At 48.4% G+C, this 19,649-nt stretch overlaps 1 protein-coding gene across 2 annotated transcripts in view; it reads left to right on the plus strand.

Annotated features, from left to right (window-relative positions):
- The window catches only part of CIC (capicua transcriptional repressor), a 64,455-nt gene that overhangs the window by 29,443 nt on the left and 15,363 nt on the right, over positions 1–19,649 (plus strand). For both annotated transcript variants that reach the window (XM_070764946.1, XM_070764947.1), the window contains exons 3-11: positions 5,144–5,293; positions 6,134–6,353; positions 7,284–7,413; positions 7,624–7,806; positions 9,503–9,641; positions 13,369–13,550; positions 14,729–14,948; positions 16,191–16,291; positions 18,239–19,514. In XM_070764946.1, the coding sequence (XP_070621047.1) occupies positions 5,144–5,293; positions 6,134–6,353; positions 7,284–7,413; positions 7,624–7,806; positions 9,503–9,641; positions 13,369–13,550; positions 14,729–14,948; positions 16,191–16,291; positions 18,239–19,514 (2,601 nt within the window). The remainder of the gene's footprint in view (positions 1–5,143; positions 5,294–6,133; positions 6,354–7,283; positions 7,414–7,623; positions 7,807–9,502; positions 9,642–13,368; positions 13,551–14,728; positions 14,949–16,190; positions 16,292–18,238; positions 19,515–19,649) is intronic.

Consider the following 19,649-nt stretch of genomic DNA (forward strand, 5'->3'; position numbering starts at 1 on the left):
GTGTCCACTGATGGAGTAGGTCTGTTTTCCTTTCTCTCCTCCCCCCATTTAATCACGAATGCAAAGTTTTAGTTTTCAACCAGAGTACCACACACATACACACACACACCCCGGAAACAAATTACAGATGCAGTCTGTAGCAAAGGTGATCTAAGTCCCTTCAGCCATCAAGCGGCTTACTTGTATATCTCGGTTCCTGGCAGCAGCAAATTAAGAAATTACCTGCCCCATTATCTCTTTCCGTGATCTTTTGAATGGAGACGCCAAGACTGAACCTGTGCCTTTGCCCATGCAAAATAGGTTTGGGTTTTGTTTCCTCGCCTTCCTGTTCACTGAAATGCTAAGGACCAGGGATGTTCTTCTGCAGGGAAGGGGGCCTTTAAACCTTCCAATGACCCTGTAATCCCTAACTCTTCCACACTATTCTCTCTCTCTCCCTTTCTCTCTCTCCCCCCTCTCTCCCTTTCTCTCCTATCCCTTTCTCTCTCACCCTTTCTCTCTCCTCCCTTTCTCTCTCTCTCCCCCTCTCTCCCTTTCACTCTCTCTCTTTCTCTCCTATCCCTTTCTCTCTCCCCCCTCTCTCCCTTTCTCTCCTATCCCTTTCTCTCTCTCCCTTTCTCTCTCTCCTCCCTTTCTCTCCCTCTCTCCCTTTCTCTCCTATCCCTTTCTCTCTCCTCCCTTTCTCTCTCTCCTCCCTTTCTCTCCTCCCTTTCTCCCTCTCTCTCCCTCTCTCCCTTTCTCTCTCCCTCTCCCTCTCTCCCTTTCACTCTTCCTCTCTCTCTTTCTCTCTCTCCTATCCCTTTCTCTCTCCCCCCTCTCTCCCTCTCTCTCCTATCCCTTTCTCTCTCTCCCTTTCTCTCTCTCCTCCCTTTCTCTCCCTCTCTCCCTTTCTCTCTCTCTCCCCCTCTCTCCCTTTCTCTCTCTCTCCCCCTCTCTCCCTTTCACTCTCTCACTCTCTCTCTTTGTGGTTCATTGGGTCATTTTGCCCGTTTGGCAGTCTTTGGGAACTGGACATCCTTCTCTCCTTAGACCAGGGGTGTCAAACTTCAAGTTCATTGAAAACCACATTAGGATTGTGTTTGACCTGTGTGTGTGTATGTGTGTAGGCATAGTAGGTGTGACCAGCTCAACGATGCTCCTATCAGAGGCGCTTATGGTGGCCTGAGTGCTTAGCCAGCAAAAATGTGTCCCCGCTCTCTGCTACTACGGCCTCCTGCAACTGAGCTCCATTTTCACTCGCAGAGGGTTGCAGGAGGCCATGGCAGCAGAAAACGGACCTCGGGCCATCATACTGGATGCTGTGACTGCTTTTGATGATGGAAAGTCAATACAGCTGATCTGCAAAGGCAACACCGCAATCAGTGTTGGGTGAAGAGTTGCTTTTGTAAACATTGTAGCCGTGGTCTGTTGCCCGGATGCAAAACTCTGGTCTGTTCCCACCTGCTGCTGTCCTAAGCTGTAGTTTCACAGTTCTAGTCCTCGACTTAATGACCACAATGGAGCCCAAAGTTTCAGTTGTTATGTGGGGTGTTTGTTAAGTGAGTTCTGCCCCGTTTTACGACCTTTCTAGCTACGGTTGCTAAGTGAATCACTGCTGCTGTTAAGTTAGAAACACGTCAGCGAAGTGAATTTGGCTTCCCTGTTGAATTTATTTATTTGTTTGTTTGTTTGATTGATCCTTAGACTCAGGGCGGCTTACAACATGTTAGCAATAGCACTTTTTAACAGAGCCACCCTATTGCCCCCACAATCTGGGTCCTCGTTTTACCCACCTCGGAAGGATGGAAGGCTGACTCAACCTTGAGCCGGTGATGAGATTTGAACCGCTGACCTACAGATCTACAGTCAGCTTCAGTGGCCTGCAGTACAGCACTCTACCTGCTGCGCCACCCCGGCTCATTTTGCTGGTCAGAAGGTGGCATAAGGGGATCACATGACCCCAGGACATTAAAATAGGAACCAGGGGTCAAGCATCTTGAGTTTGGATCATATAACCACAGGGATGTGCAGCAAAGCCTTCTTTGTGGCGGCCCCGGCCCTCTGGCATGAACTCCCTCCGGAGATACGTACCTCCCCTTCCCTCCTGGTCTTTCGTAAAGTTTTGAAGACCTACCTCTGCCGGTGTGCATGGGGGCCGTGAGTTACGAGATTCTCCCTGGCCGATATGGGTGATTAAATTGGATGAACGTGGATGATTGCATAAAGGGTTTTAGGTTTTTATTAACTTTGTATATATCTTTGTATATATCTTTCAAAATAATTAGATTTAGATAATTAGATCAGATTACGCCGCCCTGAGTCGCTTCGAGAAGGGCGGCATAGAAATGAAATAACTTCGAAATTATGGAAATAAGATTAAATAACTTTGATGAAAATAAATTGGAGAAGCTGATGGCACGATGGAATAAGGTGAAAAATTATATCTTCAGTAGAATTTATGACAACAATGTGAAAAATAAATTCCAATCACTTTTTGTAGATAAAGAAATATAAACCGGAGCTAAGGAAGAAATTGAAACTTATTGCAAATAATTTAACCCCCTAAATGGTGGTGGGGTTTATTCGTGTTGGGCACTTTTTCTTTAAGTATTTTTTGTTTGTTTGTTGTAATAAAAATTTAATAAAAATATATATATTTTAAAAAATATGAAATAAATAAATAAATAAATGCTGTTGCTAGAAACAGTCACAAGTGCCGTTGTAACTTTGAACGGTCGCTAAATGAACTGTTGTAAGTCTGTATTGACGAGGGAATGTCGCTGATTGGCAATTGGAGGTGGTTGTGAAATACGGTTTTGAGGGTGTTGGCGTGTGTGTGACTGTGTGTGTGTGTGTGTGTATTCAGGCCTGTCCTCTTTGTCCTCTTGCCTTTTTCCTGGACACCCCAAGAAGGAAGTATTGCTCAGCTCGATACAGGGTCAGCAGGAAGCGACGGGAGGCCAGGAGAATTTGCAAAGTGCGCTGCGGCTCGGTCAATTGCCTGCGAGAAACATCTGACCAGCCCCTGCCTACCCAAAGGAGCCCTCCGCCTCCCACCCCACAACCCCCCCCAAATCTCTGCCCTGCCCCGCTGGAGTCCCGGTGGAGGCTCCCAAACTCTCCAGTTGGGTGGAGGCCAAACGTCTTGAGCGTGGGAGTCTGAGCAAGCAGGGGCCCCTCGGCCTCTCCCTCCCCTTCCCCTCTTGCAGCTGTAAAATTCCTTCGCCTGGCTTCCAGCTGGGAAGGGCGGAGGACGAGGCAGCCCTGGTTGCTTCCTGGCAGGCCTGCGGAGGAGAAAAATCTCCCCCTGGCCCCCTTCCTTGGGGAGACTGGAGTGACTAACTGGGGAGAAGGCAGGGAAAGAAATTGCGACTACCGGGACTGAAAATTGTAGAGGGGAAAGGAGGCATCTCGGCCAGGGAAAAGGGAGTGAGGTTTTAAAGGAAGAGGAAAGCAGCGCGGTCCGAGTTCCCTAGTGCAGTGTTTTTCAACCAGTGTGCCGTGGCACACTAGTGTGCCGCGAGACATGGTCAGGTGTGCCGCGAAGCTCAGACAGAAAGAAAACAAGAGGGAGAGAAAGAAAGAAAGAGAGAAAAAAAGAAAGAAAGAAAGAGGGAGAGAGAGAGAAAGAAAGAAAGAAAACAAGAGAGAGAGAAAGAAAGAAAGAAAGAGAGAGAAAGAGAGAAAGAAAGTGATAGAGAAAAAGAAAGAAGGCAAGAGAAAAAAGAAAACAAGAGAGAGAGAGAAAGCAACAGAGAGAGAAAGAAAGAGAGAAAGAGAACAGGAGAGAGAAAGAAAGCAAGAGAGAGAGAGAGCAAGAGAGAGAAAGAAAGAAAGAGAGAGAGAGAGAGATAGTGGGAGAGAGAAAGACAGAGAGGGAGGGAGAAAGAGAGCAAAAAAGAGGAAGGAAGGAAGAGAGAAAGAAAGAGGGATGGAGAGATAGAAAAAAGAAGGGAAAGAGGGAGGGAGAGAGAAATAAAGCGAAAGGGAGGAAGAGAGAAAAAAATTTTTGTCCAAACTTCTTTTAGCCCCCCCCCCCCCCTCAATGTGCCCCAGGGTTTTGTAAATGTAAAAAATGTGCCGCGGCTCAAAAAAGGTTGAAAATCACTGCCCTAGTGCAGTGTTTCACAACCTTGCCAGCTTGAGGATATTTGGACTTCAACTCCCAGAATTCCCCAGCCAGCAAGGGAATTCTGGGAGTTGAAGCCCAAATATCTTCAAGTGGCCAAGGTTGGGAAACACTGCCCTAGTGACCCAGCCAGGAGTGGGATTTGGGGGTTCCCCAAATTGTACAGAATCTTAGCTAGAGGTTCTCCCAAACTGAATTTCAGCCCTGGTCCACACATTGTAAAGTTGTGGAGATTGAGAAATGTTAGCGAAAACTTCAGAAGAGAAGGATTTACGGGTCGTGATTTCTGACAGTCTCGAAATGGGTGAGCAGTGTGGTCGGGCAGTAGGAAAAGCAAGTAGGATGCTTGGCTGCATAGCTAGAGGTATAACAAGCAGGAAGAGGGAGATTGTGATCCCCTTATATAGAGCGCTGGTGAGACCACATTTGGAATACTGTGTTCAGTTCTGGAGACCTCACCTACAAAAAGATATGGACAAAATTGAACGGGTCCAAAGAGGGGCTACAAGAATGGTGGAAGGTCTTAAGCATAAAACGTATCATCTGTATAGTCTGGAGGACAGAAGGAAAAGGGGGGACATGATCGAAACATTTAAATATGTCGAAGGGTTAAATAAGGTTCAGGAGGGAAGTGTTTTTAATAGGAAAGTGAACACAAGAACAAGGGGACACAATCTGAGGTTAGTTGGGGGAAAGATCAAAGGCAATGTGAGAAAATATTATTTTACTGAAAGAATAGTAGATCCCTGGAACAAACTTCCAGCAGACGTGGTTGGTAAATCCACAGTAACTGAATTTAAACATGCCTGGGATAAACATATATCCATCCTAAGATAAAATACAGGAAATAGTATAAGGGCAGACGAGATGGACCATGAGGTCTTTTTCTGCCGTCAGACTTCTATGTTTCTATGTTTCCTCTTCTTGCCATGCCTCCTTTCGCTTTTTATTGTTTCTCTTTCTTCAAATTTCCCAGCCCGATGAAACATCGTGGTGTGTGCGTGTGTCTCTTTTTTTCTCCCCACCTCCCTCCAGTGTGGACAAATGTGGAGCCTCGATCGGTAGCGGTGTTCCCATGGCACTCGCTAGTGCCCTTCCTGGCTCCGAGCCAGCCAGATTCCTCCCTGCAGCCCAGCGAAGGCCAGCAGCCTGTCAGTCACCCGTCCACATCCAATCAGAACAAAGGTAAGGGTGGGCCCTAAAAGTCTCTGGGTGGGAGCGAAGGGGAGGGTTTTGCCTGCAGAAACAAGTGAGGGGAAACTTTTGTGATTGGCCGAACCCCGTGGAAAGATGACTCCCGATCCCAACCAGTCTGCAGAGAGGGGCGGCATACAAATATATATATATATATATATATATATACAGTGATCCCCCGATCATTGCGAGGGTTCCGTTCCAGGACCCCTCGCAATGATCGGTTTTTCGCGAAGTAGCGCTGCGGAAGTAAAAACACCATCTGCGCATGCGCAGATGGTGTTTTTACTTCCGCAGCAGCAGCGAGGAGCCGAAGATTGGGGTTTCCCCACCGCCCACGCAGACTCCTCGCTGCCGCTCGCCCGCCCTTCGCCCGCCCACGCTGTTCGCTTGCGCCGCTTCCAAGTTGAGTCCTGAAGCCAATTTGCTTCAGGACTCAGCTGGGAAGCTGCGCGAGCGAACGGCGTGGGCGGGCGAAGGGCGGGCGCGGCAGCAGCGAGGAGTTTGCGTGGGCAGTGGGGAAACTCCTCGCTGATGCCCGCCGCTCGCCCTCCCGCCAGCAAGAGGGGGAAGACCCAGGGAAGCCGCCCAGCAGCTGATCTGCCCGGTGCCATCTACGCATGCGTGGCCATAGAAAAAAGGGCGCGCATGCGCAGATGGTGTTTTGACTTCCGGGTTGAAAAATCGCGATTTAGCCCATTCGCAATGATCGGGATCGCGATACCAGGGGGATCACTATATATAAATATAAGTATAAATATAAATATTTATATAAATATAAATATAAAAATAAATAAATAAATAAATAAATAAATAAATAATTGTTTTCAGAACCTCCCGAATCGGCTGCGGTGGCCCACGAACTCCCTAGGTTGTCTTCGGAGGCTGACAGTGCAGGGAGGCCAACCCCTTCGCACCCCGACAGTCCCACTCCGATTGCCCAGCCTTCTACGGTGATTCCGGGAGGAAGCGGAGGCCCGTCCCATCACGATGATGACCTCCCAGGGCACCCGCGCCTGGACAGCGAGACGGAGAGCGACCATGACGACGCGTGAGTATCCCTCTTTTGGGTCGTCCTCTCTCTCGTTATGCCGCTGGGACACCAACCCTATTTGGCCGCACTTCCTCCTGTTTGGTTTGGCAGCCTGTCGCTCCGTTCGTGGGTCCTTTGCCCCTGGATTCCGGGAGGGTTTTGCTGGTTGCGATTTGCAGCACAGTGGGAATTGGACGTGCAGCTGGAGGGAAGCCCTTGAGGGAGTGAAATTGAGCCACGCCTAGTAGAGAGCACCTTGGGAAGGAAGCCACAGGGACATGGAAGCAGGAGTGAATGGGGAGCATGTGGTCAAAAAAAGGCCGCATGCTGGTTGTGACAAAGGAAGGAAGGAGAAGAAGGAAGGAAGGACAGAAGGAGAAGAGAAGAAGGAAGGGAGGGAGGAGAAGACGGAGAGAAGGAAGGAAGGACAGAAGGAGAAGGAAGGAAGGTGAAGAGGAGAAGGAAGGAAGGAGAAGAAGAAAAGGAAGGACAGAATGGGAAGGAAGGAAGGAGAAGAGGGAGGGAAGGAAGGAAGGAGAAGAAAAGGAAGGAAGGACAGAAGGAGAAGGAAGGAAGGTGAAGAGAAGAAGGAAGGAAAGAAGGGAGGAAGGAGAAGAGGGAAGGAAGGAAGGTGAAGAGAAGAAGGAAGGAAGGTGAAGAGAAGAAGAAAGGAAAGAAGGGAGGAAGGAGAAGAAGGAAGGAAGGAAGGAAGGAAGGTGAAGAGAAGAAGGAAGGAAAGGAGGAAGGAGAAGAGGGAAGGAAGGAAGGACAGAATGAGAAGGAAGGAAGGTGAAGAGAAGAAGGAAGGAAGGAAGGAGAAGAGGGAAGGAAGGAAGGAAGGAAGGAGTGTGATGCCCAAGTGTTGAAGACGGCTGGGAGGTCTCTGGGATAGGCGGCAGAAAAGGGGGCTGCTGCCTTTGGGCCTTCACCGGATGTTTTCGTACTTAGGTTCCTATCCATTTCATCTTCTGAGATCTCGATCCCACTACTGCCAGGCAAGCGGCGCACCCAGTCTCTTAGCGCACTTCCGAAAGAGCGTGATTCTTCTTCCGAGAAGGACGGTCGCAGTCCAAACAAGGTGGGCGGGGGCCTTTCTTCTTTCCCCCCTCTCCTCTCCATCTCCTTAACTCGCTTTGTGGGGAATATTCCAGGGACGGGGGAAGAGGGCCACCCTTTGCTTTTACTCGCAAAACCCCCCGCTCTACCCAAATCCATTTCGTTTGCCTTGGGGTAACGTAGCTGTGGCTCGTCTTCCTACATTCCCTCTCTTCTTATTTTCTTTTGGCAGAGAGAAAAAGATCACATCCGGCGGCCCATGAACGCTTTCATGATATTCAGTAAACGACACCGGGCCTTGGTCCACCAACGGCACCCCAACCAAGACAACCGTACGGTCAGCAAGATCCTGGGAGAGTGGTGGTACGCTTTGGGGCCCAAGGAGAAGCAGAAGTATCACGACTTGGCCTTCCAGGTACGGCCTCCTGCGGAGCCTTGGTCCGAAATTAAGCCAAGGGTTCCGAGTCCTGGTCAGGCCTGCCACTGCCTTATTACTTCAGCTGGCACAGTTGGTATAATTCAGGCTCTGTGTTTGTTGTCCAGTGTTCTGCTTCTGAGAAGTGGCTGCAGCCCCGTTTCCAAGTAAGGGAGGAAATAGAATGACAGCCCGGATTGAATGAATCATCCAATATGGGCATTTCAGCAGAACTTTTCAATTCCCAGAAAATCCTGGCTTCCCTGCCATTTTACAAAGAGGAGTTTTATCTCCGATGGCAACCAGGATGAAAGTAATTGAAATGAATCACCATGAAAGTGAAAGGAATCTCCCAGGAAGAGGGCGATTGTGATCTCGCATTTGGAATACTGTGTTCAGTTCTGGAGACCTCACCTACAAAAAGATATTGACAAAATTGAACGGGCCCAAAGATTGACTACAAAAATGGTGGAAGGTCTTCAGCATAAAACTGATCAGGAAAGACTTCATGAACTCAATCTATAGAGTCTGGAGCAGTGTTTCCCAACCTTGGCAACTTGAAGATATTTGAACTTCAACTCCCAGAATTCCCCAGCCAGCATTTGCTTGCTGGGGAATTCTGGGAGTTGAAGTTTGCTGGCTGGGGAATTCTGGGAGTTGAAGTTTGCTGGCTGGGGAATTCTGGGAGTTGAAGTTCAAATATCTTCAGGTTGCCAAAGTTGGGAAACACTGGTCTGGAGGACAGAAGGGAAAGGGGGGACATGATCGAAACATTTAAATATGTTAAAGGGTTAAATAAGGTCCAGGAGGGAAGTGTTTTTAATAGGAAAGTGAACACAAGAACAAGGGGGCACAATCTGAAGTTAGTTGGGGGAAAGATCAGAAGCAACATGAGAAAATATTATTTGACTGAAAGAGTCGTAGATGCTTGGGAAAAAACTTCCAGCAGACGTGGTTGGTCAATCCGCAGTCACTGAATTTAAACATGCCTGGGATAAACATAGATCCATTGTAAGATAAAATACAGGAAATAGTATAAAGGCAGACTAGATGGACCAGGAGGTCTTTTTCTGCCGTCAGTCTTCTATGTTTCTGTGAAAGTGAACCCAAGAACAAGGGGGCACAATCTGAAGTTAGTTGGGGGAAAGATCAGAAGCAACGTGAGAAAATATTATTTGACTGAAAGAGTTGTAGATGCTTGGAAAAAAACTTCCAGCAGACGTGGTTGGTAAATCCGCAGTCACTGAATTTAAACGTGCCTGGGATAAACATAGATCCATCCTACGATAAAATACAGGAAATTGTATAAGGGCAGACTAGATGGACCAGGAGGTCTTTTTCTGCCGTCAGTCTTCTATGTTTCTAAAGTGTAGATGAAATCTCAGGATTGGCCAGCAGGCTTTCATTGTCTTAAGGCAGGGTTTAGATAGGAAACTGGTTTCAAATCTAGGTGAAGCTGTGCACATTGATGGGAATTACGCAGAGATATGGATTTATAGAGGTGGCGGTTGCGCTGCGGTCGAGAACCTTCCACAGCGTGGGATCTTTGCAGCTGGAGCAGCGACTGGTTCCAGCCTCAACATCTGGATTCTCTCCGCTTGCAGTCGCTCTCCTTCTCCCCCAACTTCCTCTCTTTCTCTCTCCTCACTGTTTTGTCTTCTCATCTTCCCCCACCCACCAACCCCCCCTCCCCAAGGTGAAAGAAGCCCATTTTAAAGCACACCCCGACTGGAAGTGGTGTAACAAAGATCGGAAGAAGTCGAGCTCGGATATAAAATCTGCCGGGCCAGGAGGTTGCCCCAAGGAGATGCGTGAACGCAGCATGTCGGAAACAGGTACTGTTGCTTTATTTTATTTTTATTTTTATTGTATTGTATTATTAGAGTTGAAAGGGACCTTGCAGGTCAAGTCCAACCCCCTGCTCAAGCAGGAAGCCCTACACCAGTGTTTTTCAACCAGTGTGCCGTGGCACATTAGTGTGCCGCGAGACATGGTCAGGTGTGCCGCGAAGCTCAGCAAGAGAGAGAAAGAGAGAGGGAAAGAAAGCAAGAGAGAGAGAAAGAAAGAAAGAGAGAGAAAGAAAGAAAGAGAGAAAGAGAGAGAGAGAGAAAGCAAGAGAGAGAGAGAGAAAGAAAGAGAGAAAGCAAGAGAGAAAGAGAGAGAGAGAGAGAAAGCAAGCAAGTGAGAGAAAGAGAGGCAGGGAAGGAGGGAGAGATAGAAAGAGAGCAAAAAAGAGAGGAAGGAAGGAAGAGAGAAAGAGGGATGGATAGAGAGGGGAAGGAAGGGAGAGAAAGAGGGAGAGAAATAGAGCGAAAGGGAGGAAGAGAGAGATAATTTTTTTTGTCCAAACTTTTTTAGCCCCCCCCACTCCCCCCTGCTCAATGTGCCCCATGATTTTGTATATGTAAAAAATGTGCCGCAACTCAAAAAAGGTTGAAAATCACTGCCCTACACCACCCCAACCAGATGGCAGTCCAATTGTCTTTTGAATGTGTCAAGTGATGGGGCGTTCACAACCTCCGCTGGCAGGCTGTTGTTGTTATTATTATTATTATTATTATTATTATTATTATTATTATTATTATTATTATTTATTGGATTTGTATGCCGCCCCTCTCTGCAGACTCGGGGCAGCTAACACCAGTAATAAAACAGCATATAATAATAATCCAATACTAAAAACAGTTAAAAACCCATTATTATAAAAACCAAACATACATACAGACGTATACCATGCATAAAATTGTGAAGGCCTAGGGGGGAAAAGAATATCTCAGTTCCCCCATGCCTGACGGCAGAGGTGGGTTTTTAGGAGCTTGCGAAAGGCGAGGAGGGTGGGGGCAATTCTAATCTCCGGGGGGAGTTGGTTCCAGAGGGTCGGGGCCGCCACAGAGAAGGCTCTTTCCCTGCCCCCCGCCAAACACCATTGTTTTGTTGACGGGACCCAGAGAAGGCCCACTCTGTGGGACCTAACCGGTCGCTGGGATTCGTGCGGCAGAAGGCGGTCTCGTAGATACCCTGGTCCGGTGCCATGAAGGGCTTTATAGGTGATGACCAACACTTTGAATTGTGACCGGAAATTGATCGGCAACCAATGCAGACTGCGGAGTGTTGGTGTTACATGGGCATTTCTGGGAAAGCCCATGATTGCTCTTGCAGCTGCATTCTGCACGACCTGAAGTTTCCACTGGTTGACCGCTCTCATTGTCAGAAAGTTCTTCCTTATTTCCAGGTTGAATTTCTTTTTGGTCAGCTTCCATCCGTTGCTCCTGCTCTGGCCCTCTGGTGCCCTGGAAAATAGTGTGACCCCCTCCTCTCTGTGGCAACCCCTCAAATATCTGTATACTGCTATCATGTCCCCTCTGGCCCTCTTTTTTTGCTAAACCCAGTTCCCAGTTCCAGCAACTTCTCCTCATATGTCTTGGTTTCCAGTCCCTTTATCATTTTAGTTGCTCTTTTCTGCACTTTCTCTAGAGTTTCAATGTCCTTTTTGTAGCGGGGTGACCAAAATTGAATGCAATGCTCTAGCTGTGTGGTCTGACTAGGGCATTATAGAGTGGTATTAATACCTCCTTAGTCTTGGAGTGAATCCCCCTGTTGATGCTTTACTTGGAGGTGAGCTACAAGGTGCAAAAAAGGGCCACAGGAATGATCAAGGGAATGGAGCACCTCCTTTATGAAACCAGGTTGCTACTCCTTGGTCTCTGCAGCCTTGAAAGACGGCGTTTAAGGGGCGACTTGATTGAAGTGTATAAAATCATGCATGGGATAGAAAAGGTGGATAGAGAAAAATGCTTTTCTCTATCACACCATACTAGGACGAGGGGGCCCTCCCTAAAGCTCATAGGTAAGAAAGTGAGGACAAATCAAGGGAAATATTTCTTCACCCATGTTGGTTTATGGAATTCACTTCCAGAAGAGGTCGTGACAGCTGTCAGCCTGGATAGCTTCTGTTGTGATTCCATCTGAGGCCCCTCAGGGAACGGCTGATCCTCTGCCGGCTTCCTGCTCAGAGGGGGAGGATGAGGAACAGGAGGTTCAGGCGGACGGGGAGGAGGAATCTCAGGCTGAGGGAGAGGGAGGACAGCCAGAGTCCCCCGAGAGGGAGCTCTCCCCAGCAAGCAGCCTGGATTCCTTAAAGCAATCATAGATCTCCGGCAGAGAAGAGCAACACAACGAAGGGGACAATTAGCCAGGTACTTTCAGCACTAAAGAGGCAACAGCTGGGTTTGGGTGTGGTGCTCTCTGGAAAGGCTGAAAAGGCAGACCCACCCTTCCTGGCTTGTGGAGTATTATCTTTGGGAGTCCTGGGACCTGGCTGTGATCTTTGGCGTCTTGGAATTCTGGTTTGTGACTTTGAATACTGAAACCTTGGGGGGAAAAGGTGTGGGTCTTATTCTCTACAGTGGTGGGTGTGCCAGCAAGAAGTCTGCTGTATTGTCTGGCCATCAGGACTCTGCTGTGAAGCCTCATAGCCTGCCTGTTGGGAAGAACAGGTTTTTCTCTGTGTTTATTTTTCAAACTATAAAGTGCTTTTGCTTTTACCAGCGTGTCTGGCTGCTTTTTCCAGTTGGTGTTGAAGTCTGGGGGCACCCAGACAGAACAGCTTCAAGGCAGGATTAGACAGATTCATGGATGCCAAGTGTATCGGTTGTTATTGAAACGGATGTCCATGTGCCGCCTCTATGTTGCTTGAGGCAGGCAGGGGTCCCTTGAGTACCATTTGTTGGGGGTCAGGGGAAAGGGAAGGTCTTGCCTTCTCTTTCTGCTCAAGATCCCCATAGACAATTGGTGGGCCATTGTGTGACACAGAATGCTGGACTCGATGGGCTTTGGTCTGATTCAGCCGGGCTCTTCTTAGGTTCAAAGGTGCCTCTGCAAAATTTCTATCTCGTGACGTTGAAACTCTGCAGAGCTGATGGGGTTTTGCGGCCCCGTCGGCAGGAGTTCTCCCCTCCTCACTTCAGTCTTTCATTCCCCTACAGAGGCTCGACCATCTTAGGAGCCTCACATCTTTGTAAATTCTCCTCGTATCTCTAAATGGGTTATTTCTTTGGCAGCGGTGGGGGAATCACCCGACAAATTTGTCGACTATGAACTACCGGACTCTGTTGTTTCTTCCCCCGATCCCAAAATCTTCAACCTTACATTATCTACAATAGACCTCTCCCCTTTTCTAAGAGGTTTGTAAGGGACGTGCATTAGTGGACCTTTGTGCCTACTGTTCTTGCCCTAATGTCTTTTTATCTTTTCTATCTCTACTTTATACTTATACTTATGCGCCTCTGTGTTGGTTGAGGCAGGCAGGGTTCTCTTGAGTACCATTTGTTGGGGGTCAAGGGAAAGGGAGGGTCTTTCCTTCTCTTTCTGCTCAAGATCCCCATGGACAATTGGTGGGCCACTGTGGGACACAGAATGCTGGACTCGATGGGCTTTGGCCCCATTCAGCAGGGCTCTTCTTATGTTCTTATGTTCTACTTTCACTGCCACCAGCTGTCCCCTGGTGGGGCTCCTCTAGACCTTCCTTACCTTTTGTCCTGTTCCTTTTCCCTGCCCCCTCAGTTGCTTCTGAGATGCTGTTGGGTCCAGACGTCAAGGCAGGTGTCATAGGATCTGGACACTGCCACGGGGAGCGAATCCTGCCCTCAGCGTCCGATGCTCAGCGTCCACGGGCCTTTTCCCACAGCGGCGTGCATGGCATGGACTGTGACCGGGACAACCAGGTGTTGCACGAGCTTACCCAGGTAAGTCAGCACAGGGAACCACTTCCGACTCCTCTTAACGTCACCTCATCAACTGCACTTCTTTCGTTTCCTTGGAGCGCCTTCCGTTAGCAAGTTCCGGTCGGAGCAGCTGGCCTTGAAGGGCCTCAGGTGCCAAGCCATGAATAGAATAGAATGGAATGGAATGGAATGGAATAGAATTTTATTGGCCAAGTGTGATTGGACACACAAGGAATTTGTCTTTGGTGCAGATGCTCTCAGTATACATAAAAGAAAAAGATACATTTGTGTTTGTATTTATTAGATTTGTATGCCGCCCCTCTCCGAAGACTTGTCAAGAATCATGAGCTTAATGATTGTCACAGGGGTCAAATAAACAATGAAGAAACAATCAATATTAATAAAAATCTTAGGATACAAGCAACCAGTTACAGTCATACAGTCATAAGTGGGAAGAAAAGGATGATAGGAATGATAGATAGATGATAGATAGATAGATAGATAGATAGATAGATAGATAGATAGATAGATAGATAGATAGATAGATAGATAGATAGATAGATTGATTGATTGATTTTTATTGGCCAAGTGTGATTGGACACACAAGGAATTTGTCTTGGTGCATATGCTCTCAGCGTACATAAAATAAAATATACATTTGTCAAGAATCATGAGCTACAACACTTAATGACAGTCATAGGGGTCAAATAAGCAATGAAGAAGCAATCAGTATTAATAAAAATCTTAGGATACAAGCAACAAGTGACAGTCATACAGTCATAATAAGAAAAGGGTGATAGGAATGATGAGAAAAAACTAGTAGAAATAGAAGTGCAGGTTTAGTAAAACGTTTGACAGTGTTGAGGGAATTATTTGTTTAGCAGAGTGACGCCGTTCAGGAAAAAACTGTTCTTGTGTCCAGTTGTCTTGGTGTGCAGTGCTCTATAGCGATGTTTTGAGGGTAGGAGTTGAAATCATTTGTGTCCAGGATGTGAGAGGTCGGTAAATATTTTCACCACCTTCATAAGCCGTGACCAGGAACTTGAATTTTATCTGAAAACAAATTGGCAGCCCTTTGCAGGGCTTGGTGAAACGGTATTCTGTGCACCCAGTGCAAATCCCCCTCTCGCTCCAAAAAAGATGTTGCTGTTAGAAGTTGCCTCTCCGTGCCTTAACACTTGACTCTCTTGGTGTTTCAGATTTGCTCTGGACAGTCTCCGTATGTCAGCGGGAAGGGTCCGTATGGGGGGCTGGGCCCCTCAGGGTCCCCCTTTGCAACCCCAGGCGAGGGTCCCCGTCACTCCCTGCACCCACATTCCTCCCGCGCCTCTCGTTCTCAACGCACAACCAGTGAGGACATGACCAGTGACGAGGAGCGCATGGTGATCTGTGAAGAGGAAGGGGACGATGACGTCATTGGTGAGGACCACATACCCGTGATGCTCCTTGAGAGGCAGAGAATAGATGGGATGGGGGCAGGGCCAGTCAGAGGCGGTATTAGTAGGTTCCCCAAACTACTCAAAATTTCCACTACTGGTTCTCCACAGCTGGTCAGAACCTGCTGAATCCCACCTCTAACCTGAACTCCTTTTAAAAACACTTCTGAGATTTCTAATACAGGGGTACCTCTACCTAAGAACGCCTCTACTTACAAACCTTTCTAGATAAGAACCGGGGGTTCAAGATTTTTTTGCCTTTTCCCAAGAACCAATTTCCACTTACAAACCCAAGCCTCCGAAACTGTAACTGGAAAAGGGTGAGGGAAGCCCCAGTGGGGCCTCTCTAGGAATCTCCTGGGAGGAAACAGGGCTGGAAAAGGTGGGGAGAAGCCTCAGTGGGGCCTCTCTAGGAATCTCCTGGGAGGAAACCAGGCTGGAAAATGCGGGAAGAAGCCTCCTTGGGACCTCTTTAGGTATCTCCTGGGCGGAAACAGGGCCGGAAAAAGCGGGGAGAAGCCTCCGTGGGGCCTTTCTAGGAATCTCCTGGGAGGAAACAGGGCCGGAAAAGGTGGGGAGAAGCCTCCGTGGGGCCTCTCTAGGAATCTCCTGGGAAGAAACATGGCTGGAAAAGGCGGGGAGAAGCCTCCGTGGGGCCTCTCTAGGAATCTCCTGGGAGGAAACAGGGCCGGAAAAGATGGGGAGAAGCCTCCGTGGGGCCTCTCTAGGAATCTCCTGGGAGGAAACGTGGCTGGAAAAGGCAGGGAGAAGCCTCCATGGGGCCTCTCTAGGAATCTCCTGGGAGGAAAGAGGGCTGGAAAAGGCAGGGAGGAGCCTCCCTGGGTCCCCTCTAGGAATCTCCTGGGAGGAAACAGGGCCTCCACCCTCCCTGTGGTTTCCCCAATCACTTGCATTATTTGCTTTTACATTGATTCCTATGGGAAAAATTGCTTCTTCTTACAAACTTTTCTACTTAAGAACCTGGTCACGGAACGAATTAGGTTCATAAGTACAGGTACCGCTGTAGGTGTTCCAGGCTGCCCATACGTCCCTCCCGAATCCTTGCTCTGTTGAGCTTCCCTTTGCAGCAACCATTATCTGCCCATCTGCAGGAACACTTCTCTCCTGGCCGCCCCCTTCTCTGCCTCTCATCCTGGAGACCTTTCATAGGGGAAAGCGAGATGGGGAGACAGGATCTTGCTGACTCACTGCTTTCCTCCTCCAGCTGAAGACGGGTTCAACCCGGCCGATGTCGACTTGAAGTGCAAAGAGCGAGTGACTGACAGCGACAGCGAAGGATCGCTAGGGGATGAATCTGACGGCAAGGTGTGCGTGAGTAGCAAGAGGCCGGCTAGCAAAAAAAAAAAAAAAGATTTTAAGTGCACCGATCAAGTACAGAAATCTCTCCCAGCTCCTACCCACCAGGCAGTTTGAAAGCATGCGAATGCAAGTAGATCAATAGGTAGCACTTTGGTGGGAAAATTTCCCTCCCCCTAGGCTTATAAAATTTATGCATGGTATGTTAGTATGTATGATTGGTTTCTAAATTGGGGTTTTAAATTAACTTAAATATTAGATTTGTTTACATTGTATTATTATTGCTGTTAGCCGCCACGAGTCTGCGGAGAGGGGCGGCATACAAATCTGATTAATAAATAAAAAAATAATAATAAAAATAAGAGGGGAGTGAAAAGAGCAATGGTGACATCACTGGCTAATCCTTTCAACCCAGAAGCGCATTGGGGGATGCTCCCCACATAAATGTAGCAATAGTAGTGCGGTAGCAGCAGTTAGTAGTAATAGTAAAACAGAAATTGAGTGGGGGGGGATAGGGGGTCACAGCTCAGTGGCCATTACGACTGGGAGTTAAGTAGGAGCCCCTATGTATCATTCCCCTGGCATTAAGCCCTGTGCCGTTCTCGCGCATCTGATAACACTGAAGCTGGAAGAAAGTCTTGTCTCAAATTCATCAATAGCGCTTAGATTTATATACTGCTTCACAATACCCGTTTCAGCCCTCTAAGCAAGCCAGCATATGGCTGACCAAGGCAGCATTTTACTGACCTCGGAAGGATGGAAGGCTGAGTCAAATTGAGCCAGTCAGAATCGAACTGCCGGTAGCCGTCAGTCAGCAGAAGTAGCTTGCAATGCTCCATTCTAACCACTAAATCAGTACATCTCTCTCTCTCTCTCTCTTTTTTTAAAAAGTCTTTATTAGAGAAAAAACAATAACAAAAAAATATATGTTTACATAAACAGACCAGAAAAAAGTAGTTTGGAGATGAGGAACATGGGAACGAATAGAAACATGTGGCTTTTGCATTAAACCTCGTTTATCTATCTATCTATCTATCTATCTATCTATCTATCTATCTATCTATCTATCTATCTATCTATCTAATCTATCTAATCTATCTTATCTATCTATCTATCTATCTATCTATCTATCTATCTATCTATCTATCTATCTATCTAATCTATCTATCTAATCTATCTAATCTATCTATCTATCTATCTATCTATCTAATCTATCTATCTATATCTATCTATCTATCTATCTATCTATCTAATCTATCTATCTATCTAATCTATCTATCTATCTAATCTATCTATCTAATCTATCTATCTATCTATCTATCTATCTATCTATCTATCTATCTATCTCGACTTCTATGCTGCCCAATCCCGAAGGACTCGTTCGTAATAGATATTTAGCGTCTTAGTTAAATAAAAAAGAAAGAAAAACCCATTGAGAAAGAGAGAAAAGTGAAGGAGAAAGAGAAAAAAAAGAAGAGAGAAAAAGAAAGAAAAGAAAAGAAAAATGATAATATGTACATCAACGACATGTCAACCTCTCTGTCGACTATCCTATCACACAACCTTTATGGTCTTGTTACATTTCTACTGTTTACTCAAGTTTTAAATAGTAATTGATTTATCTAATTTGAATTTCAAATTCTAAAACTAAAAGTTTATCCCATTGTTATAGTCTGTTAAGTCAGTGTTTCCCAACCTTGGCAACTTGAAGATATCTGGACTTCAACTCCCATTCGCTGGCTGGGGAATTCTGGGAGTTGAAGTCCAAATATCTTCAAGTTGCCAAGGTTGGGAAACACTGTGTTAAGTTACCTATCTTTGGTTTCAACATCGTAAATGAAAACACCTGTCCTCTTTCATGAGACTCTAGCTGGGGCCCGATCCGTTTCGAGGCTGGACTTTGTTAGGCCGCACGTCATGCGAAGGATTTAAGAGCGTTGTACCCTTTGCTTGTAGGACTTCGGACGGAAGCTCTTCGCCCCGGTGATCCGGTCGGCAGCCCTGCCTCCTTCTTCTGCCGCCTTTGCCTCCTGTCGTCCCCCGCCTCCTCTGGACTTGGAGCCTCCTCCACCGCCCCCACCCCTCCCGCCCCCCCACAGCCATGAGGAGCAGCCCCCACCCAAACCTTACAGTTCCTTCCAGATGTGCCCCAGCACCTTCAAGCCCCAAGAGTCTCACCTCCGTCCCCACAACATCCCCCCAGCCAAGCGAATGGAGGCCCGTTTTGACCCGGCGGCTGCCCCCTACAGGCGGAAGAGAGCAGACAGCGCAGGAGGTCCCCAGGGGCCTTCGGAGGCCGGAACGGCTCCCCTCTCTGTCCCCGCCCACTCTGTCATCTCCCCGCCCAGCGGGGCGGCGGTGCAGGCTCTGGTGCTCCCGGATTCGACCCGCTTGTCCGCCGGCACCGTGCTGGTGACAGCCCCGTCTCTCGGCACCCCAAACATGGGGGTGATCGGCTACAGCGGATCGCCCAGCTTGGTCCGGACTGCCTCCACTGTGGTCACCAACGTGGTCAAGCCGGTCAGCAGCACTCCCGTACCTATTGCCAGCAAACCTTTCCTGCGCGCGACGGGGGAGGCCCTGCCGCTGGTCAGCCCCCCGCCTTCCGACGGCAGTGCGAAGCCCGAAGGGATGTCTGTCAGCCGGTTCGGGTTGCTCTACGCCGACAAAAAGACTCCGCAGGCCTCCGCCATGGCCGGCATCCAAGCCGCCTCTCCTCACTTGGTCGCTGGGCCGCTTCTCGGACAAGGCTTGGCTACCGTGGGGAAGTGCCCCCCGGCCCAAGGGAGCGTCGTGACCAATCTCCTGGTAGGAACCCAAGGTTACAGCCAAGCCAGCGGTGCCGGAGGCGCCGGCGTCCCCGTGACTGTTTTGCCCCCCGGGGCCATCGCCCAGCAGCCTTCCGTCCAGTTCATCACCCAGAATCCCGCCGGGCAGAATGGGCCGATGCCACTTAGCATCCTGCAGCCCCAAGGTATTTTTTCGGGCACCGCCGGAAAAGCCGGGAGCATCACTCAGGTCCAGTACATCCTCCCTACGTTGCCTCAGCAGCTGCAGGTCGCCGGGGCCAAGATTCCAGCCGCAGGAGGCCCCGCTGCAGCCGCCAGCATCCACTTCACCCTGCCTCCCCCCAACGGAAAAGTCATCACTGCTCCCCAGGGCATCCCCATCATCCAGCCCGCCCCGGGAAGCAACAGCAACAGCGTTACCGTCATGTCCTCGGCACCCAAAGGTAAGCGTTAGACCAGACGTTCCCTACTCCCTCTAACTTTTAAGACTTGTGGACTTCCGCACGAATCCCAGCGACCGATAAGGTCCCACAGAGTGGGCCTTCTCCGGGTCCCGTCGACTAAACAATGTTGTTTGG

Source organism: Erythrolamprus reginae, chromosome 11 (genome assembly GCF_031021105.1).
Source record: "Erythrolamprus reginae isolate rEryReg1 chromosome 11, rEryReg1.hap1, whole genome shotgun sequence".
In the NCBI taxonomy this organism is placed as follows: domain Eukaryota; kingdom Metazoa; phylum Chordata; class Lepidosauria; order Squamata; family Dipsadidae; genus Erythrolamprus; species Erythrolamprus reginae.